General features: G+C 46.5%; 1 protein-coding gene across 6 annotated transcripts in view; it reads left to right on the plus strand.

The window, feature by feature from the left end:
• Nucleotides 1-22,986, plus strand: part of HDAC4 (histone deacetylase 4) — a 171,798-nt gene that overhangs the window by 136,576 nt on the left and 12,236 nt on the right. For all 6 annotated transcript variants that reach the window (XM_056496075.1, XM_056496077.1, XM_056496076.1 and 3 more), the window contains 9 exons: nucleotides 3,096-3,229; nucleotides 4,482-4,602; nucleotides 7,858-7,904; nucleotides 12,866-12,973; nucleotides 13,209-13,264; nucleotides 13,758-13,845; nucleotides 14,734-14,853; nucleotides 16,582-16,679; nucleotides 22,758-22,876. In XM_056496075.1, coding sequence (XP_056352050.1) covers nucleotides 3,096-3,229; nucleotides 4,482-4,602; nucleotides 7,858-7,904; nucleotides 12,866-12,973; nucleotides 13,209-13,264; nucleotides 13,758-13,845; nucleotides 14,734-14,853; nucleotides 16,582-16,679; nucleotides 22,758-22,876 — 891 coding nt within the window. The remainder of the gene's footprint in view (nucleotides 1-3,095; nucleotides 3,230-4,481; nucleotides 4,603-7,857; nucleotides 7,905-12,865; nucleotides 12,974-13,208; nucleotides 13,265-13,757; nucleotides 13,846-14,733; nucleotides 14,854-16,581; nucleotides 16,680-22,757; nucleotides 22,877-22,986) is intronic.

Consider the following 22,986-nt stretch of genomic DNA (forward strand, 5'->3'; position numbering starts at 1 on the left):
TCCATCTGGCTGGTAAGTGGCTGCTTTGGAGGCTGATCCTAAGGCAGAGGAATGAGGATTGGAATTGGTGTGATGGTTTGGTGAGAGGGCTGCAAGAGGCAGACGTCACTGAATGGCCCTAATTAAGACAACCATGATTGCTCTGGATGTGAATGTGGCCCTTAAGAGATCAGTCCTTGTCCAACAGAGAAAGGAATTGTTCCTCCCTTTCATGTTTGGGAAATTATATAGTAATAATACAGAAAGCTGATGCTTTCCCTGGACTGACTTAGCTCCAGACAGCTGGAAGTTCTGGGGCTGATGTATATTTTATTTTCCTGTCTCTCTTGGTGACCAACACCTGAGACTTCAAAGGTCTGGGGGGAAGAGCCACATACTGCAGCTCTCAAACATGATATCCATTACTCCACATCAAAGTGAAAGCCGTGCCCTTCCTGGATCCTTCCAGCAATCAGTCTGATGTCCCGAAGCATGACATTTAATTTTCCTTCCTCCCGGAAAGCCAGTCCTTGAACTTGCCCTCTCTAGCTCCAGCAGACCCCGTGACTTTAATGAACAGTCCTGCCTGCCCTGTTCTACACACTTGAATAAGGATCCTCAGGTTAGGCTGTTAATTTGCATAGCTCCAATTATCCAGTCTCTGATCTCCTGCAAAAATGGGTCGACAAATTATTCTGATGTTCTGCATTAAAGGGTTTTTCCTTTCCGATGAAGGCATTTATTCTCTCCTGTGCAGAGCAATATAATTATCTGAACCTCAGATCATATGTTTGTTCTGCCAAGAAAAGCCAGTTGGTTTTGCTTTAGTGCTGACCTTTAAAAGTGATTGTTCTTATGTCTGAAAAGAGTCTTGCTTCCAGCACCACTTCAATTAACTTGTAACAGCCAGTGTAGTTTTGTATTTTGAGCTTAAATTGCCGAGCTTCCCTTTGTGTGTGTGTGCGCAGTGGAGTGTCCCCAGCCATAGGAAGGAACTGGGAACAGCTCCCTTTTCCACTGGGCTGGCTTCTAGGAAAGAGAAATGATGCATGATTGCAGTGAGACAGTGTTATCAGTGAACCCTTGGGGAAGGAGAAACCATTGATGAACCAAGTTATGTGAGCACCAGGTTTGGGGTGGGATAGATTCCTTGCATGGTTTGGGTTGGAAGGAACCTTGAAGATGATGCAGCTTTCTGCAAGTTCCATGGCCAGGGACACCTCACAGTATCCCAGGCTGCTCTAAGCCCTCTTGAGCCTGACCTTGGACACTTCCAGGGATGGGACAGCCAGGGCCTCACCACCCTCACAGGGAAGAATTTCTCCCATAAATTCAATCTGAATTTCTTTTAGTTTAAGACCTTGCACTAGTTCAGTTAAACTCAGACTGGGGTGAAAGCTTCTCCTCAGGTGAATTCTGAGCTTGCCTTGGCCCGGCAGCTGCTGGTGGTGTTTGATGCTATGAATCAAACACGAGAAGACCCTGAGAGAGCTTTGCAGCACAACCTCCTCCAGGTGAATTTCTGCTGACCCGAGGGCAGCCAGTTGCCAGGGCTCTGTTCTCTCCCTGGAACCCAGCGTGGTTTGGATTTCAGGAGGTGTTTTTCTCCTCTGCACTCACCTACAGCAGAGCAAGGAGCTGCCAGACACCTCCCCTGAGGCTGCAGAGTGCCGGGCCAGGGCGGGGAGCCAAGATTCCCGGTGGCACAGTGTGCCCACACCCAGCCAGGAGGTGGGACTGCAGCTGCAGCTGGGCTTGGGAATGTGCAGGGGCACAGCCTCAGCTCCAGCTGCTCTCAGGCTTCCCTACAGCCCCTTGGAGCTCCCAGACTGTGCTGTGAGTCTGTGCTTGAGCTGGGAGCACAGGTCCAGCTGTGCCCAGCACGGCGCGGGTGTGCTGGCCCAGGATTTCCCTGGAATCCTGGCAGCTGGGCTGCACAGCCTTGGACATGGGAGCTGGGACAGTCCTGCCACTGCTGCCTTCAGAGGCTGTGGATTCTCATCAGGACCTTTGCATTCCATAGAAATCATGGAAAACCTGGGGTGGAAAGGACCTGAAAGGTTATCCATTTTAAATCTCATCCCCCTGTGATGAGCAGGACACGTTCCACTAGCCCAGGGTGCTCCAACCCTGCCTTGGGCACTCCCAGGGATCCAGGGGCAGCCACAGCTGCTCTGGGCACCCTGTACCAGGGCCTGCCCACCCTCCCAGGGAACAATTCCTTTCCAATATCCCATCCATCCCTGCCCTCTGGCAGTTTGAAGCCATTCCATGTCCTGTCTCAAGTCTTTCTCCAGCTCTCCTGGAGTCCCTTTAGGCTTTGGAAGGGGCTCTGAGCTCTCCCTGGAGCCTTCCCTTCTTCAGGTAAGCACCCCCAGCCCTCATAGCCTGGCTCCAGCCCTTGGACCAACTTTCATACAGATACTTCCTGCAAGAAGCCTTTTTCTTTGGGAAAATCCCCAAACCAATGGCTTTTATTGTGTGTTTTGGAGCTTCTGGCTGAAGGACAGATAAGTTTAGACATTTGACTTCAATTCTTTTGCTTGAGAGAAACAATAAGAGGTCTTCTGTCACTGGGGAGGAGCTGCTGTTTTCCTCTGGTTGGAATATTGGCAATGGAATCCCAACTTACCTTCCAAAGTCATACCCAGGCAACTCTGGAGCACGAATCAAAGCCTCCTGTGCTGCTCTCATGCCATTAATCCCTGGGAATGCATGGATTTAGCTGCCTGAGCTCCTCATCCAGCAATGACTTGGTCCTTCTGGGTTTTAATGCCAAGCCCTGGAGGCATTTTGGTAGCCAGGAGAAAAGCCCCAGACTCCAGATTCCAGATCCCGTGCCGGCACCTCTGTCCTCACACAGGTGTCACCTCGCCCTGGCATTTAATTTCACATCTCGGTACTGATTTCCTTCTTACATCCCTTGAGGATTTCCATGGGAAGGGGTGGATGCAGGTTTGGGTTTTCAGTTTCTGTGGCTCATGGTCGAACACAAAATTTTGGCCTGGAACCGTTGACTCCAGAGTGCAAAATACACTTTTTTTCTCCTACAACTGGCAAATTTTTGGTGTGTTTTTTTAACCCAAGAGCAATTTTGTCCCTTGTGTCCCCTGCAGGCCTTGTGTACGACACATTGATGCTGAAGCACCAGTGCACCTGTGGAAACACCAACAGCCACCCTGAGCATGCAGGCAGGATCCAGAGCATCTGGTCCAGACTCCAGGAGACAGGGCTACGGGGCAAGTGTGAGGTGAGGGAAACACCAGAAAATTTTATTATTGCAATATTATTGTATTTTTATTATTATTAATTCTGTTATTGTTATGCCAAAGAAAAGAGCAAGATATGATGTAACGCTCTCATTTGTTATCCCTGCAATTATCCCAGCAAAAACTGGAGTGACAGCTTTTCTGTAGTTTAATAACTTTTTTAATGCTCTTTAATAAGTAATGGTCAAGCTATGCTGTAAAAGGATTGGGGGTAGGAGGAAGGCACTGAGCACCATTCCATCACAAGAGGTTAAATTAGATTTATTTGATATATTTTAAGAGCAAGCAAACAGAGAGAAAAGCTTAGCTATTAAGCAGAAAAAGTGAAGGTTGATAATAAAAATTAACGAGTGGTTATTAGTTACAACTAGCAGCAGTGGTGATTAATGGGGATATAAGTGTGTGTTCATCAATTCTTTGAGCACCTGAGGGGGCTGAATCCCAGAGCATAAATATTTCAGCAGTGTCAGGATCTGGCTGGGAATGTTCCTGAGCTGTCATATAAGACATCCACGTGGTGGCAGCATTGCCCTTGCCTAAATTTCCCTGTCTTGCCTCCTTTAGCCCTTTCAAACCTATCTCTGTCTGTGGATACCTATTTAATCGAATTTTTGGATTATTTAGGACCAAATAAACCTCACTGTTAGTTGCCTGGTCACCTCAGTGGGTGTTACAGATGTTCTCTAATGTACAAGTTCATCACTGTAAGATGCCAGTCAATACTGTTAGTCCTAATTTTCTGTTGATTTCCTTAAGGAATATTTATTTTCTTTAATTTCTGTGCTTACCTTGGTACTTTTGGTTGCTCTCATGATGGGATCTTCAGCTTCTTTCCAGCTGTGTTTCCCTCCTGCCCACTGGTGACTTTCAGCCTCACCAGACTCTTCTTTCTTTCAAAAAATGCCTAATTTCTGCCTTAACTCCGTGCTGGCTTTCTTCAAGCTCTGCCCTGCCATTTCAGGATGCACTCCCTTATCTCTCTGGTCACTTTTCCTTCAACCCCACCACCTCCTGCCAGCACCTGTCTTAAAAGTTTCCTCCTTTATCTTGAATGGATCTGAAAATGACTTTCTATGCTGAGCAAATAAGTGTCTTGAGTAAGGGATTAACCCAAAACCACCTCAGGACCCATTTTAGTGTTTTGCTGTCTGTCATGATGGCTTGCTGAGGAAACAGAAAAGAGAGCCAAGCAGTTCACCAGTGATGTCACCACTCTCTCCCTTCCCTTTTCAGTGCATCCGTGGCAGAAAGGCGACGCTGGAGGAGCTGCAGACGGTTCACTCAGAAGCCCACACCCTGCTTTATGGCACTAACCCTCTGAACAGGCAGAAACTGGACAGCAAGAAGCTTCTAGGTATGCTTCCCTGGGGGGAAATCCTCCTTCCAGAGCCCTGGGTGAGATGCTGGGGCTCCCTTCATCCTTAGGCTTGTGCAGCTCCAAGAGGATTGTTTCCAGCTCCACGCACAAGATCCATCTCCCTCTCTTCAGGCCGATCCCTAAACCCTAGACAGCTTAAACCTCCTTTCTTTGATGTCTTCAGAACTAAAAGGATGTTTCCCTGAGGAGGAAGGATAGTTCAGACAGCTTGTTTCATCCTTGGGCACTCTGTGTGTTAGATAGTTATGCATGGCTAGGGAAGGAACTGGAACACCCTCCCAAGGATTTGGTTCTGCAGCCCCCAACCAGCTGCACAGGCATCAACAAACCCCTGTCAGTTTTGTATGGACAGTCAGCAAGAGAGATGCAGGGGCTTCTGCTTTTGTTTAATCTGGAGTGAGATTGTTTATCCCTTTCACTGGAGACCATATCTCTCTGAAACAGGGCTGTGTCTGTTGTAAAATACAGACAAAATATCCAAAAAATGGTATTTTCCCAGCAGAAATTTGAAGGGATGGATGTCCCCTCCAAAGCAACCAAGCAGCATGGGATTTAGCACCTCTGTGAAGTCATCATCACCTCCCTTTACTTCCTGTATTTTTGCAGCAGCAGCTGGAGGGGCAATTTTGGAAGTTCTAATGTGGAGATCAGAAAAAAAAAAAAAAAAGAAAAAAAAAAAAAAAAAAAAGGGACAGTTCTGGAATCTAGACGTTGAGAAAGTTTATTTTAGGATTAGCCTGACTTTGGATGATATAAAAAGAGGTTTAACTCCATGGCCTTCATGATGTAGTGGTCACAGCAAAGGAGCTGGAAAGATTTTGTTCAGTGTGTCCATGAGCTCCCAGAGAGGGAAGCCATTAGCCAGGAGTTAAACACGCAATTAGCACGGTATTTATAGCTCACTTCCCACCTCCTTAAAGCCAGAGAACCCCAAAGTAGACACCTCCAGCTCAATGATAGCTCCATTAGGATGTAAACTTTCAGGAATTTATGATGTCATATGCTCAGGAGTGGAAAACTCGGTAAATCTTCCCTGGGAGATCTGAGAAGATTCTCTTGGGATACTTTTCCACTCCCTCCTTGGCTCTGGGCAGGATCTGTCTCACCAGTTCCACAGATGCCTTTGGAGATACAGTTTATTTGGATAGCATTTTTGGGGTGACACCCCAATTGTGAACCATTCCTGATGGTTTCTGCAGAGAACCTGTGGGGAAAGCAACCCTTGCTCTACCTCTGCTCCCATAGCTCTGTGTCCCCTGTGACTTTAGTAGCTCGTTTTAAAGTGGTTGCAGAGATCAAGATTAATCCTTTTGAGAAGAGAAATTCTAACACCTGAGGGCTTTCCAGTACAGAACATTCCCTGTTTGGATACAACTTGCAGAAAAGTCCTGGAACTATGGGAGGTCAGGTCTCCAAGGGTTTCCAGAAGAAGGGGATGTTCAGTAGCTCTTAAATGGGCTTAAACCTGGTTTCTTAAACCCACTTTGGCATCATTTTAGCCTGGAGATGCTGACAGTGGCACTGGCTGCCAGCCCACATGATCCCCTTGTCTCCTGATGGCTTCCACAGGGCAGAAGCTGAGCAAGGGCATCAGGGAAAAGCTCCATGTGGAGAGGGGAGCACACCTGTAAAAAAACCCTCCTTTGGCCATCCTCTCCTGCTGGGGGTTTAAAAGGCTTTTGAATTTACAAACCAGCTTTGTGGGGTTCTTTGAATCACGTTAGAGGGTGGGTTTAGGACAGGTTTGAAGGCTGAGGGCAAAGCTTGGTGTGAGGTTTGGGGATGCAAATGGGAGCTTGTTAGGGCTGAGTGTCTTGGCAGGTGTCTGATGACTCCATGTAAACTCTTTGCCTTTGATAACTCTGTGAGGAAGAAAAAAGCCTGAGAAACCTCAGCCTGAAAGGGAAAAGGCTTTTCAGGACACAAGATGTTTCTTGTTAAGCTTCTGCAAATGTAAAAGGGGATGTGCCTTCATGGAGTCACAGAATCCTAGAACAGTTTGGGTAGGAAGGGACCTTAAAGCTCATCTCATCCCCCTGTGATGGGCAGGGACACCTTCCACTGTCCCAGATTGCTCCAAGCCCAATGTCCTACCTGGCCTGGGACACTTCCAGGGATCCAGGGGCAGCCACAGCTGCTCTGGGCACCCTGTGCCAGGGGCTGCCCACTCTCCCAGGGAACAATTCCTGCCCAATATCCCATCTAACCCTGCCCTCTTTTAGTTCAAAGTTATTCCCCCTTGTCCTTTCACAGATCCAAAATACAAACCCATCTCTCCCTGGACAGTGGAAATACTTGGAACCTGTTGGACCAGATGAAACTCAGGCAAATAAGGCTGCTTTTAATTTGTTTAATTTGTCAAGAAGACAAATACAGAAATAATGGGTGGATTAGCAGTGAGAGATGTGACAGGAGGTCTGAGGCAGGATGATCTAAGGACTTCACTTGGATTTAATCAAAGAGGGCATCTCACTTTGAGGTCAGATGAGTCCAGATATACAAACTCCTCTTTCAGTAACAGAATCCCAGATGTTTTGAGTGTGAATGGACCTTGAAGCCCATCCCATTCCACCTCCTGCCATGGGCAGGAACACCTTCCACCAGACCAGGTTGCTCAGGGCCCCACTCAGGAATTTTGAATGGAGGATAATTTACTCAGAGACAAGCCCAGAAAGCCATGTTACATTTCCTACAGATCCAAAATTAGCTCTGCAGATGGTTTTCGCAATTTTTCTCAAATTCTCCTTGTTGGTTTTGCTATTTCAGTCAAAACACATGTTTTTTCTTTGCTTGCCACTGGTTTATTTTTCTGTCTTCCTCTTTTATGAAGCCCATGCTCTCCAAAGTTGTCTCATAACTGCAGATGAGTGATAATTGGGGTGTTTTTATGATTTCCTGTCCTCCCTCAGTGGGAAGGGGTTAAAGTGCTCATCTGAGAAGACATTCTGAGTGATTGTTGGTGGCATCTTCCTCATGTATCATCTTGAAACACCAAACAGCTCTCAAACCTTGCCTAAAAATAAGTGATTTATAAACAGCTTTTGCAGGAGCCCGAGTGTGCTCACTGTGTATGTGTGTGTGTTGTAACAGGGCTGGCTGAACATGGGAAGAAAACCCCTAGTCTGTGTTTCTGTGCTCAGAAAGCTTGCAGAATTGCCACAAAATTGGCCCCAGAGTCTGGTGACCTCTGACTTTTTGACTCATGGAGTGCATTTCTTGTCCCCCCGCCAGGTTCCCTAACGTCGATGTTTGTCAGGCTGCCTTGCGGTGGTGTTGGGGTAAGTAACTCCCTTTAATGTGCAAATAATGTCCTGTTTGTTCTCTCCCGGTGCCCCCAGTACCAAAAATTGCTGCTTTGCATTCCATGGGGCAGGTAATTGCAGCCAGATGCTGCCCTGAGCAGCCAGGGGCTGCCTGGGGCGCAGGGTGCCTCAGCCTCACGTGCCTTTCTTCAAACGCAGCGGGATGATTTCAGAGCTGCTCCTGGGAGCCCGAGCCTGTGTGACACTCAGGGTGTTCAGGAGGAAAAGCCTCTTTTCTCAGGCAGGGATGTTTCATGGTGAAGGGGTTGCTACATTTGGAAGCAGCCCTTGCATCCCAAAGTGCTTTTTTTTCTCTGTGGAAAGCAGGACTTGTCTGTGCTGTGGAGCTGTTCCATCCTCAGTCTTGGGGCTCCAGAGCTGCCTGCCTCCCACAGCAGGTGGGAAATGTGGCCATGAAGTAGGACAATATTTGGGAATGTATGTATTCCTGGGAATAGCAAGTTTGCTGCATCACTGCTCTGGAAGGAAACAGTATTTGGCATCTTTTATTCTCCAGCTCCAGGATAATCCACGTGGATTCTCCAGGAGGTGACTAAAATAGCCCTCCATGCCTCATGGGAAAAGCTGAGCATTACTGTTCAGCTGTCAAATTTTCATATCATCAGGATTTTTGCTGTTGTTTGTTCCCATAAAGCCGAGAAAACCCCAAACCCTAAATACCTTGTTTTGAAGGTTTTCTTGTTTTCCTTTGAAGCCTGAAAGCTTAAAAATTTCCCTTTCAAGTTAGACTTTCTGCTCCAGAGTTTCTGTGGAGGGTGACAGGACAGAAAATCATGGAGAGCAGGAAGGGGAAAAGAATGAGAGGAGACAATAAAAGGCATTGTGTTTGAAAATTCACAGTGGTAGTTCTGCTGCATAATTGTAGCTCGTGAGGTTGAATTTTCAAGGTCTGGATTCTGTTATGGAAATGAAACAAAATTGTTTTCTTCCTGAGCCTTTGCAAAATCGCTGCTTTGAAAATTATCCCGTCAGAAAAAAAAAAGAAAAAGAGAATAATCGTCATTTATTCGTACCGCCACTCGTGGAGATATTTTATTTTGTATTGTAAATATGCTGCAGTCGCCTAATTCATGGCAAATTTTTGGCCAGAGCTTAAAAGGCTTGGATTTACTCTGCCCTGCAGTCAGGCATGCCATTCAAAGCAAAAAAAAATTATCATTTGCAAATGAAGACTGAATGGTAACAAGTAGAGACAGTGTCTGAGCCCAGCATGGGCCCAGAAGTCTTGCATTAAATCCCAAATCAGGGCAGGAAACACCTCAGTGCTGGTATTCCTGCTGTGCTCCTGATAAAGGTGGTACTTGCTGCTTGGTTGTCTCCACAGACTCTTAATATTGAATATTTGCTGATTTGGGTGCAGTGTTTCAGCAATCCTATCAGCAAAACCTCTGCCAGGGCCTCCCTGCCCTCACAGGGAAGAATTCCTTCCCAGTATCCCACCTCATCCTGCCCTCTCTTAGCAGGAAGCCATTCCCTATTGTTTGCCAAATATTCTTCAGAGGGCAAGAATGATGTCATAAAGTAAAAAGGAAAGGAAAAAAAATCTAAAAATCAGTAGTATAATGTGGGACAGGTCCTCCTTTGGATTTATACTGGAGCATAAGCTGAATGATGGCTGATATTAGGAATTCAGGAGCTGAGGGTGTTGTGTGTAATTATGGGCTGGAAAGCTTTGAAACCAGGTTCTTTTCCTGCAAGCAATCAAGTGTGGCTCTCTCACTTTGGGGATGATGTGTAGATGAAGATGAAGGATGGCTCTGGAGGGGGCTGCAGGGCAGTTTTGGTGGGGGAAGAAGCCCCTGGAGAGCTGTTTTGCCTTCAGGGTAGAGAATGGAGCTTGGGCAGCTATGAGTTCTCCTCAACAAGGAGAGAGATGAAGGACAGGCAAGTGAGTGAATTACAGAATATCCAGAGTTGAAAGCACCCACAGAGATCATTGATCCAACTCCTGTCCCTGCACAGACACCCCAACAATCCCACCCTGTGCATCCTTGGGAGTGATGTCCTGCAGCTCTTGGAGTGAAGCAGCAGGAAAACAGTTCAGAGCAAATCCCTTCATCTCATAACACCTTTCAGACTCTCTCTTCACATTAAAAACTCAGTCTAGGCGGCTTGAAATTAAGGAGAGAAAGGATAAATTTGTTCCCAGGTGCTTGGAAACTTTTTCTTCGTTGGCTTATTCCAAGAAGCCTTCCCATGGCTGATAAGCTTCCTCCCTTCTGCAGCTGTCTGGTCCTAGCAGGAGAGGAAGAAAGAAAGCACTGAAATCAATAGAAGTGTGAGCTCTGGGTGAAACATCTCTCATTTATTTCTGCTGATCACTTGGGAATTTTGCTCAGCTTCACTCCTCTGCAGCTCACACCCCTTTTTCAACATTGTCCTTCCATGCACCACAGCCTTCCCTAATCCAGGATAATTAGAAGAAGGTTTTGGGAGAAAGGAGTTTAAGCTTCAAAAATCTGCAAGACCATCCCAGCACACTTGCATCCAGATTCTTCAAAACACTCAAAGGCTTGATTTCAGGATAGCTGATAAATCTGTTTTCTTACCTGTGTAGTGTTTTTCTGTGCACATTCTAAAAATATCTGAAGATCTGCATCATTTTTTGCATATTATAAGAACTCCAGAGGTGTTTGTGTTGTTGATCTTCTCCAGAGTAGGTGATTCTGTTTCTGAGTTCAAGAGCTTTGATTGGAGCATATCAACAATTTTAGCTGTGCAAGCAAAGTAAGTTCTTGCAGAGCAGAGAGCACAGAAAGGACTTCCATGGAATGGAAATGAGGAGGAACTAATTAGTGAGTCAGAGGAGCAGAGTGTGAGGATTATTTAATTTATTTAATTGAGAGCAGGAAGAGACATGGTGGGGTGTCTTCCTCTGTGGGGGAAGAGCAGAACTCCTTCACTTTGCAGGGTCTGCAGCTCTGGTGCAACCTGTGCTTGATTTCTTACCTGTGTGGTTTTCCAGCTAAATTAAATAGTATAATAATAGAATCTTTCATTAGGTGCTTGTTTAATTCTGAGGTAGCTGCACATCACAGGATAGGAAAGTGCAGTGTGAGTAGGAGGAATTTACAGTGTGAGTAGGAGCCTCATCGTGGATATCAATAAAAAAACCTCAAGTTTTCCTTAAAGGAAGGAAATAACTGTAAGGAAATTGCAATTTTTATTATGAGGAAGGAAAAACTCTTTGGGTTTCATTTTGGACATTCTTCCTGGAATGCTGCTGGTGGGAGCCTGGTTTCTGCTTGGGCTTGAATGTGGCAGTTCCTGCCTCTGGTGCTGAAGAATCCTGTCTGTTTCATGGGGAAAACTGGCCCCAACAGCCCTCTGAGGGTCTGTTGGCCCCTTAGGACACATGAATTTGGGTATTTTGTATTTCCATTCCCCTGATGCCACACAGGGAATGAAGAGGGCCCATGGAAGGAGCCCTGAACTCGCTGTGTCCAGGCTGGAAGGGAAGCTCTTCCCTGCTGATGTGCTGAGGTATTTTCTTCCAGAGACCAAGAAAAATGGGTTGGGTTTACTGGAAGATGGGTTAGCTGTGCCCAGAGATGGAGTAGATACACTAGTGGGTGGTCAGATCCAGTGACAGGAGGCCAAAGATGGGCCCTCACAGAGCACAGTGCACTGGTCAGTGGGGAGGAGAAGCAGCTTGGGCTTCTTCTCACCTCTTTAGGGGCTTTTGGAGAGACCTGGTCAGGTCAGTCCCATCTTCTGCATGTGTGCAGTCCTGATCCAGGGTTCCTGGAGATGTCACATGTAACTCAGGCTCCATCCTGCTGCTGTTCCCATGTTACTGCCCAAACTTACAGGGGTCAGAGGAGCCCTGAGGCCACAAAGAGTCACTGCAGTGCTCTCCCACAACACAGTGGCATTCCCCAGAGGCTTTTTTTTGTGTTCTCCAAGAGCTTTCCTAGTTTAATGTGGCTTCCAAAGCGTTCTCAGAGTGGATGCTACCAGATACCATCCATGATGACAGAGCTGGAATCGCTTCCAGTGACAGCTGCAGCATGGCTGGGAAGGAGGTGGAATCCATCCTCTATGGGGCCACTTGTGTCTCCTCACTGCTCAGTGAGCCAGGCACAACCAATGGCCTCTTTCTTCCCATTTCTGCCTTTTGCCATTGTTTCCATAAATGCACTCAGGGCAGAGCAATATGTGAAAAATAGCTGCTGAGGAATCCGGTGACACGATCTGGAGGAACAGCAACACAGGCATGCCTGCAGGGTGCCTTGCCTTGCCTGTGGCCTGTTTCCACATTTTCAAGGGGGAAATAGGGTGGTTCTGTCAGATATTTAGCATTGAAGCAAATCTGTGTAGTCAGCATGGGTTGCTGAAGGTCTGTTGTTAGCGTGGGTGAGCTCGTGGTTCCTCAGGGAAGCTGTTGTCACTCCTGGGCAGTTGTCTTTTAAATACCCAACGCTAAACATCCCTCTTTATTGTGGATTTTTTTATTTTTAAGAAAGATTGAATTATTTAGTAAAGTTTTTTTATTTCATCTGGGGTCAGCAGCAATTAAAGAGAAATGCTGACTCTGTGGTCACAGAGTCACAGAATCTCTGAATGGTTTGGATTGGAAGGGATCTGAGATGTCATCTCATTCCATCCCCTGCCATGGGCAGGGACACCTTCTACTAGACCAGGCTGCTCCAACCTGGCCTTGGACACTCCCAGGGATCCAGGGGCAGCCACAGCTTCTCTGGGCACCCTGTGCCAGGGTCTCCCCATGCCAGGGTCTCCCCACTCTCACAGGGAGCAATTCCTTCCCAATATCTGAATAAACCCCCTCCCTTTCAGTTTAAATCCATTCCCCTTGTCCTATCACCCCGTGTGAGTGACATCTGTATAAGATAGGGGTCTCTTGATTCCTGGCTGCCCCACCTGCTCCTGACCTGGCTGCTGTGTGTCCCCATCAGGTTGACAGTGACACCATTTGGAACGAGGTGCACTCCTCCGGCGCCGCTCGCCTGGCTGTGGGCTGTGTCATCGAGCTGGTGTTCAAAGTGGCCACAGGAGAACTGAAGGTATGAAAACAGCCCTGAGCTCTGCTCTGTGCAGGGCTCTGTCGGGGCTCTGCTGTGCAGCAGCTCCAGGACCTTTTCCCACAACGAGGGAAAGCATTATCCGCTGCTCTGGCCTTGTGAGGAATCCACCAAGAGCAGCTCCAGAGTTCCCAAGCAGGATTAAGGCTTCTGGCTGCACCCCCTGCATCCATCCTTGTCCCTCTGACCTTTTCCTGTCCTCGTGTTTTGTGTGCAGAATGGATTTGCTGTTGTCCGGCCCCCGGGTCACCACGCGGAGGAGAGCACACCCATGTGAGTATGGGGTTCACTGACTTCATCCAGGGCTCTTTTGATGGGGGGGTGCACAGCTGGAAACTCCAGAGGAATTCTGTTAGGTTAGCACTGTGGAATTTCTGTTTATTGCTAGATGAGATGTGTGGTGTTCCAAGCTCCCCACATTCCCTGGAGCAGGGTAAGATCCTGCTTAGTGCTTTAGGGGTTTGTTTTCTAGCAAGGATCAGGAGTGGGTTTGGGTAAGTGTGGGACATTCCCTGTTTCCCTGGAGTCTGCTGCTGGAATTCAGCACTTCCAGTGGGAAATGGATCTAGTGGAAGGTGTCCCTGCCCATGGAATGAGATGAGCTTCAAGGTCCCTCCCAACACAAGCCTTTCCATATTTCCAGGGAGAAAGGAAGAGTGAGAGCAGAAGGAACTCTTCCCTCCCGTGTTCCATCTAGGTGATGGGTGCACTGGCACCAAAGGAAGCTGTAATTAACACCTCTGTTTTTCTCGTCTCCCCTCTCCAGGGGTTTCTGCTATTTTAACTCCGTGGCAATTGCAGCCAAGCTGCTCCAGCAAAGGCTCAACGTGAGCAAAATCCTCATCGTGGACTGGGTGAGTAAATGCCCCTTCTTTCTCTTTGGGAGAGCAGGTGGAAATTAATCTGGGTGGGTTTCTTCTTGCAAGGGAAGTCATTGAAAAGTCAGTCTGTAAGTCAGTGAAAAACTTCTTGCTCGTGGTCTGCAAGACAAAATTTGGGGTTTTAACTGAATAAAAGTGTTCTAATCAGAGAAGAAATTTGTAAAGGGACTGCAATTTTCAAATAAAAGGAAAGGACTTCTTTGGGATTCTGTGTGGCAATTTATAGATGTTTATTTTTTAATAGATTTTATGTGGCTAGAAAGGCATTGGAGGACTGAGTATCAGCCGAAAGTTTTGGTTCTGTTGCCACAAATCACCTGCTGGTTAAACCCACAGGTTAAAATGTGTTTATTTTGTCTTTTGGACCTACTGGATGAATGGTTTTTTCCTCACTTCTGACCTGTTTTTCATGTCAGGGAGGTACATGAATTTTTTTTGAAATTTCTGCCTGTCACAGACTGTGTTTGTGCACCACACAGCAGCTCAAGAGGGGAGCTTTTGTGGGTTGTGTTGTTTAACCTGGATCTTGGATCAGTGCTCTCCCCACAGACTGACTAAAGATGTGGGGCAACAAATACCCCAGTATCTCCCTCTCCCCAGGATTGGTCTTTCCATCCAGGTGAATGAATCCTCAGTTTGGCAGACATTTGGCATTGTGTTTATCCCATGTGTTAAACAAGGAGTGTAATCTCAAACTAGGTGTGCACAGCAGGTTATTCCCATTCTCCATAAACCGCTTCAGCCAGGTTGGAGAAAACAAAGCTCAACAGTGAAGAAAACCCCTCCAAATCCAGATTGATGCCTTTAACCCATGTTTTTACTGAAGGATTAACCTCCCTGCTGTGCTCCCTGTCCCTGCAGGATGTCCACCATGGGAATGGTACTCAGCAGGCCTTCTACAACGATCCCAACGTCCTTTATATCTCACTACATCGCTACGATGATGGCAACTTCTTCCCAGGCAGCGGCGCTCCAGATGAGGTGAGCACAGGGATTCCAGAATCCTGGCACTCAGAGGGGCTCCTGCCACCTTGCCAGATCTCCTCTGGGTTTTGTGTTCCCATCCAAGGACATGCCAGGTCCGTGTGATCCGACAGCTGCAAGCACCGTGTCCTGGCCGGAGCTGGCGGGACAGCAGCAAATGAGTCACTGGAGTTAAAGCTCTGCAGCCCTTGTGGGACAGCCTGTGCCAGAGGAGCCCTCTGCCAGCTGTCCCAGCACTCCATGTCCTGTCCAGGATTTCCCCTTCCTCGGCAGAAGTTGTTTCTTAGATGCAGAAGGAACAGATTGTCCATGGCTGCACCACACATGCTCGGTTTTCCTGGCACAGCCATGGAGCCTGTCTGCCTCCCCTTCTCCACCTCTCCTTCTCCACCTCTTCTCCACCTCCCCTTCTCCTGGCCCTTCTCCACCTGCCCTTCTTTTTGCTGGCCCTGATGAGGCATCAGTCATGACAACCAAGGCTGCACCTCCACCCCAAATTTGTGGGATTTGAGGGCCGGTCACTGATGCTTCTGGAGCAAATCCCCCTTTGCTGGTGGTGTCCTCAGCAGCAGGAGGGCTGGGCCAGTAGAGCTGAGAGCTGAGTTCAGGATGTTCCTGGAGTTCATCCTTCCTTTCCCTCTGGGCTGGTATGAAATATGTCCTTCAGAGTGATTTAGCAAAAGGAAATTTTATGGAATACTTAAAGTGCTCCAAGGCTCTCCAGATGACATCTGAAAACTTTTTCCCTTGTCAATTTTGCATTTTCTACTTGAGAAAACATCAGTCTTTCCATTTCAACCTCTAAAGAAACTTAAATGTGATGTAATGCTGCTCCATCACCCTGTTGTAGTGAATGAACAGCAGCCCATTGTATCAGGCATAATTCCTGCTTTTTAGCAATCTGGTTTACAAAAATAGTCATTTTTAGATGTGTCATTTAAGACCAAGTAAAAGGGGAGATACAAAACAAGTTTGATTTAAGCTAACAATGGATAAACAACTGTGGGTAGATGAACACCCACCCCTGTGTTTTTCTAGCAAAAATATTTGCACCAGTGCAAGGAATAATGTGCAGTAAAAGCCATGCAGTTTTATCCAGCTGTGCAACACATTAATCTTCGCTTCTTAATTTTTTTTTCGTATGTGAAGACCTTCTTAGCAAAAAATTAAAAAAAAGTTCTGGAATCCTGGTTTATTTTTCAGTTTTCCCCTCTCTCAGGTAGTTGCAGGCAGGGCAGATGGGGACATTTGCAGTACAAGCAAGGATAGAGATGTATTTGCATCTCCCACCCACGTGTACCTCAAGCAGCCAAAATCCCTTCTCTGTGAATCCTGTTTTTCTCCAGCAGAGGGGGAGCTCACTCTGATTAAAATGCATTTTTCCCCAGCTGCAACTGTAGTGAAATACAAAATATGCTCCTGAATCAAGCTGAAAATGAATTATGGAAAGGTATTACATGCAGCACACTCTGCTGCAAAAAAATCAAGAGGATGCAGTTGATGATGGGGTGATTTTTTTGGGTGAGCAGCAGTCAAACAGCACTGGTCTTCAGCTCCAATACAGATCTGAGTGTGGAGGAACTTTATTTTCCCTCTTGTTTCGGGGACCAGGGATTAATCAACCTCACTACTGAATCCAAATCCAAGTTCAACTGGGAGGACATCAAAACAGCAAAGATGTGTTGCCAGAATTTGCTAATCAAGAGTCCCATTTCCCTTTTCCAGGTTGGCACAGGAGCAGGAGTTGGTTTCAATGTTAACATGGCATTTACTGGTGGCCTGGATCCGCCCATGGGAGACACAGAATATTTAACTGCCTTCAGGTACTACTGAATTTTCCCTCTCACAAATATATTTTTCACCTCAGCTGGGTTTCTTTCTCCTCATGCCATCCTCCTTGATTTCGCTTTAGATGAGCTTTAAAATTTTAATATTATTCATCCAAGAGATGCCCTGGCTCAGGGTACCCAGGGAAGCTGTGGCTGCCCCTGGGTCCCTGGGAGTGTCCAGGGCCAGGTTGGACATTGGGGCTTGGAGCCACCTGGGCTACTGGAAGGTGTCCCTGCCTATGGCAGGGGTAGCACAGGATGAACTAGAAGTCTCCTTCCCACCCAAACCATTCCATGATTTTTCTTAGACACTCTCCTGTCCCACCCCTGTGCCACAGGGTCTGCCTGGCCTCTCCTTTAACAATCTGGTGTTCTGTCCTCACACCAGCTTTAGTGCACCTCTGGTGGCCTACATTCAGGCAGACACACTTGCCAGAACATGGGGTGTGAATTTCTGGAATATCATGTGTGTGGAACAGCATTAAATCCGGGAGCATTATTTTCTGCTCTTCCCTGTTATGTCCTGTTTGGCTGACAAAAAGTGTCTTTTTCCCTCTCTTCATTCTGCCATCAAAAAGCCCTCAGAGAGCACACAGGATTTACAGTGACACCAAATCACTGCCATTTATGTCACTCCTGGCCCAGGAAGGGATTTTGCTCCGGAGTGGAAGCCTGGCTGTCCCAGCAGTCCCCAGGACGGATCTCTTCATCAGCCAGAGCACCCAGAGCTGGGGACACGGGGACATGAAATATTCATGGAGTTTCCAGGCTCCTGGAAAAGGCTCAGGGCTGCACAGTGAGAGCTTTGCCTGCCATTCCTGGGCTCTGCTTGCTTGGACACCACAGCTGTTTAGGGAACAACCTTTGGAGCTGATCACAGCCCTTATTTTGGGGAGTTTTGGGGGAGCTGAGGGATGCTCCTCCCGGAGCCTGCACACCTTCAGTTTAACCCTAAGTTAAATGTGAAGCTTTTTTTTCATCTTATGCCAAGTTTGGCCATGATAATACATTATCAAGTGACCTTTTTAAATCTTAACCAGCTCCTTTGAAAAACATTTTCCCCCCCACCCCCACCCCCGAATCTCTCTATTGATTTTAATGTAAAATAACGCTTTGAAGTTTGCAATTTATAGTCCCTCGAGAGTTAGAAAGTGAAGGGAATGGGTCATATATCCTATTTTTTTCCCCTTCTTTTCTTGCCTTAGCCCCTTGAGACAATACATGCCTTCAAGGCAGCACCTTGTTATTCCACCCCGTCGAATGCCACGTTGCATTTGCTGGGGATCAAACCGAAGATGAAGAAAAGATAAGAAAATTGGCCATAATGAACTCCAGAAGCAGGAGGCATTTTCACCATGAACTTGGAAACTCGCAGTGGAGAACTGAGCTTTAATTCAAACCAGTCCGAATGCCAAACTGTGAGGCTTTGAAGTCTGGAGAGGAATCAGTGGAAATCCTTTGAGCTAGGCAAAGATACTGATAGACTTTTTCTTTTTTTTTTTTTTTCCAAGCCTTAACTCTTCATATGCCTGCCTGTTTTTAGGGAAAAAAGTCCTTTTTCTGTGTAAAAGGAGCAGATACTTAAATAAGCAACATGCTCCTTGTTTTGTTGTTGTTACATTTCAGGAAGAGCCAGGGTGTGGGTTTGAGAAATAAAAATAACTGAGATAAGTGTCCTTCTAAATGAGAGAAATGAGGGAATAAATAAATAAATTCCAGTAAAACCACTTATCCCCATGCTGATAACCTGTTTCAGAGTGGGTTTGCTCTGTCCAAAAAAAAGATGGTAACTCACATCAGTGATTTTCATCCTGTCTCCAAGCATTATCTCCTCAGCATTGGGGTGCCCAAGCTCTCCTGACCTCTGGATGGTCCTTAATGCCACCGAGACATATCAGAAGTGAGAAATGGAGTTAAAAATGTGCTTTCCCCTGCACTTTGTCACTTGTTACCTTCCTATCCTGGGGCTGAAATCACTGCCTGCCTCCACTCCAGGTTGGGGTGCCCTGTTTTTGTGTGATCAGAAGGGATCTGGCGAGGTTTCTGGGAGCCTGGATCTCCTGCACCCCATGGTAGCTGCAGCTGCACTGGAGCCAGCTCCACATCCCCTCCCTGAGCTCCCCCCCGAGTGTGTGGGCAATCCCAGACGGCACAGATCAGGCAGAAATGGGGTCAGTTTAATGGGAAAAAATGCAGGGCACGTCGTTCCCAAAGTCCTGAACTCAGAACGTTCCCGCTGCCTCCGCTGTTGTTAAGTAGTTATAGAAACAAACATTGTAAAATTCAGAGGGGCTTTTTGGACCAGGATTTGTTGTTCTCTAACATTTTACATGAGCAGAAGTCCTGTTTGACTCTCTCAATCCTCCTGATCCAGGTGCAAACCCAGCTAAGAGACCTGAGGAGAAATGGGGGGGCTCTGGCTGGTTCCTTATGACAAGAGAACAGCAATTAGTGAAATTAAAAATGTTTTATCCGCAGGAGTTTCCCTCTGAATTTACTGCAAGGAAGTTTTCCTGATGATTCCACCACTTGTGTTGTGTCTGAGAATTTTTTCCCCTGTCCTGAGGTCTCTTCCACAGCTGTAATTCTACGTACAGCTCAATTCCACGTTTGACTTTATTTAAAGCACCTTAGCCAGAAGGAAAAAGCCAGGACTGCGCTTCCCTCTCCTCCTCCTGCCGCTTTCAAAAAGCATTAAACAAGCTCAGGAACCAGTTTTGGGGAGATCTGGGCTTTTCCCTTGATCCATAAACCATTTCAGGAGCAAGGAGGAGGAAGAGATGATGATGTTTTGCCTGGAACGGTTGTTGCTGTTTTTTCAATTTCATGCTCTCCCTACGCCGATTTCATCCCCGCATTCCTAATCCCTTTTGACGCAGTAAATGACCATGGAGAAGCAAAGACCGGAATTTTCGGGAAGCTGGTTAGCCTGAGGAGCAGTGGATAACATTTTCAGTTTATATATATAAAATATATAACGTGTATAAAACCATATATGCTTAACATATATAGAAATACACAAATGATACATATGAAATACAAAATGTATCAATAGATATAATATATAAATGTATCCATAATATAAATATATACACTTAACATATATAAATATATACATAGCACATATAAAAATATATATAAAACATAAATGTGGCCAAGAGGGGGAAAAAGTCTCTAAAAAAAGTGTTCAACCTTCTAAGTTTAACCAATTTACTCGCTGCAATTGAGCATTTAAAGCCCAAAATAATCCTCTGTAGGAATGTTTCATCTGCCTGTCATTTATTAGGCATTTAATTGAGGAATTGGCTAATGCCAGGCTAAAAATTGTTCATTCAGCCTTCTGGAAAATAGATCTAAAATTGCATTTATTTTTGTTTCCTCTCTCCCAAGAGATTGCAGAACACAATGGGGAGGTTTTGCTGGTTGCAGCCATTAGTTTGCTCTTGTGTAGCGCTGTTCAACTCAGCTGTAACCAGGCAAATAAAAAGATTTCATTTATTTTAAGCAAGTAAAAAAAGCCTCTGAAATTTGGGAAATTTAAGTTTTCTTGTTTTTTAAAAAATTCTGCATAGATTCAATGAATATTCAGTGTTAGAAATATTCATTCCTCAGTGAATAACTTTACAGCCACCTCAGCCATTCCTTGAAAGATCTAATTCCAGGCAGAACTGCTTATCTCCTGGGTGATAATTTGAATTTCTGGCTTTTTTATAGTCTCATCAGCAGGGCAAAGCCACGGGGTTTTTTTGCAGTTTAATCTTTGTTTCCTCTATGGGGTTTGGCTTTACTGGGGTGGATCTGAGCAAAGGGGCTGGTTTTATCTGTGGACAAGGGAAAATTAAAAAGCTAAAAGCTGGATGAGATGTGTCCAAAACATTGTCCACAGACGGAATCTCAGAAACACACCAGATTTTTGTCATTTTTTCTTTTACAATTAAAAAGGCAAAGGTGAGGGAGTGCTGGCTCTGACCCTTCTGGATCAAGTTTTACATCAATGGAGAGCATCAGACAGAGCTGGGGCTGTGGCTTTGGAATGCTGGTGTCCTGCTGGAATTAGGAAGGACTTTTCCTCTCCTAGAACTGCTCCTGGCAGGGCTCAGGGTTAGCCCTGGGGGCCATGTGGCTGTGCTGGAGGGCTCACTCTGTCACTGTCACCCACAGCCACCTCCAGCTGAGGGTCAGCAGCTGCCCCAGGAGCCTCTGTGATTGGCAGGATTGGGCACCCAGGGGTGCCAGGGGTTGGGATGAGATGGTCTTTAAGGACCTTCCCAGCCGTTCTGTGCTCCATGTGCAGGCTCATGGCTGAGAATCCCCGTGGATCTGTGATCCCAAGGGTTGCTCAGTGCTGATGGGCCATCCCCACACCTTGGGGGTGCAGGTTTGGGCTGGCTCTGGTGATCCCACACTTTGCCTGAGATCCCAGAGCTCCCACTGCGTCAGAACTCAGGGAGAGGGGGGAATAAATCTGATGATTTGAGCAGTTTTCCTTGGCTTAGGAAGGAAAGAGCTCAGCAGCACTTCAGAGCTCAGGGAAAATAAACCCTCGGCTGCTGCACTTGCTCTGGAATTGCTGCTTCAGGCCTTGAGGAGGGAGGTGGCTCCTTCTAAAAATTTCTGTGGGTTCCACCAAACTGTTAAGTCACCAGCCAGAACTGTGCTTTTGTCTTCCTCACGGAATCATCCCCCCAGGGCAAAATCAAGATGGGCAATCACGTCATTAGAGGAGAAAATTCAAATTCCTTGTTGGGATTTTGTGCGGATTAAGGGAAAATTATTTCCCTTTTGTTTGTGCACAGAGATCTGCAGCAACTGCAGGAGGCTCTGGGGCTGCTGTGGCAAAAATTGGGAAAGAATAAAGCTGGGAGGTGGGGGGAGGGTTTGATATCTGGGTGCCTGTCCCTGCTCTGGTGGCAGTGCAGACTTGGGGATGGATTTGCTCAGTGCCTGGCAGAGGTTGATGCCCCGTTAAAAATAAGCTCAGCTGGATGTCACGAGCTGCTGACTCTGGCAGATGTCTCGTGGCTGTTTAATATCCTCGTGGCAAAAACTGGGAGCTTTTATGAGCATCCTGATAGCACTTGAGCCATCTCAGCACTCAACAGGCCCCCCTGGGCTCTGTTTTTAGAGCATCATATAAAGACTCAACTCAATAAAGTGTGAGGTTCTCATGTGTGCAAAGATATTTACAGATCCATGCTTTGGGGTGCGGGTAAAATAACTTCAGTTCCTGCTGTAGAAAGTTATCCTGGCTGGTGGCTGTTCCTAGGATGGGGAAGTGGGAAAATTATGGGTCAGGTTGCCCTAGGGATACATCCAGAATTCAATAGGTGCAGTTACAGTGGAAAAAACATAATTTGGGAAGTGTGTCTTGATGTGGGGAATGGGATGTTTGCAACCTCGTGTAGGTTTTGAGGAGAAATAAAAAGGCCTTTTGATGAGAAACCCCAGAACAAATGCCTTGTTTCACTTAAATACAACTTTGACCATCAATAGGATAGGGATGCTGAGCAATTCCATACATTTCTTAGTGAACAAAACATCAGAGGATGGGGAACTGGCATTGTGAGAGGTGGATTGGATGGGAAAGCAGCATTGGCAGAGGTGGATTTGGGTGAGATATTTGCATTCTAAAGCTGTTCTGCCCCATGGGACACTCCCAGCCTTTCATTGTGGGAAATGAGAAGTGCAGCAAGGGAGGAAGGAATCACTTAGCAAAGCCTAGAGGAGATGTTTTGAGGGAGGACTTGGAGATAATGCCATGGGGTGAGGTTTCCCAGGTAGTTTTGCAGCCTGTGCCAGATGCCCTCTTACTTTACCCTTATTCCCATGTATGTAAATCAGGATATAATCCCAAATGGGCAGCACAAGGGGTGACAACTCATTTCCCTGCTCAAAAGACAAGGTGGAGGAAATCCCACAGAGTGCAAGTTCTTCCAGCCTGGCTCTCCTAAAAATAGGGAAAGAGATGGGCTTTGCTACCATGGAGTAAGGGTTTGGTGAGAGGGTTGGAGCACCTCTGCCTTTGCTCAGGAGCCTCCCTAACACGTGTGCTGTGGATATTCTGTGTTGCAGGACAGTAGTGATGCCCATTGCCAACGAGTTTGCCCCAGATGTTGTGCTGGTGTCATCTGGTTTCGATGCTGTGGAAGGGCACCCCACACCCCTTGGAGGATATAATCTGTCAGCAAAATGTAAGTGGGGGCTTTACTTCTGTTGCTGTTCTTGGGATTAACGGGGAGTGTTCCCAGATTTTACTTTGCAGGATCTATTGCAGATCTTTCATTTCAATAGCAAAACTTCC

The sequence above is a fragment of the Oenanthe melanoleuca genome, chromosome 7, assembly GCF_029582105.1.
Source record: "Oenanthe melanoleuca isolate GR-GAL-2019-014 chromosome 7, OMel1.0, whole genome shotgun sequence".
NCBI lineage: Eukaryota > Metazoa > Chordata > Aves > Passeriformes > Muscicapidae > Oenanthe > Oenanthe melanoleuca.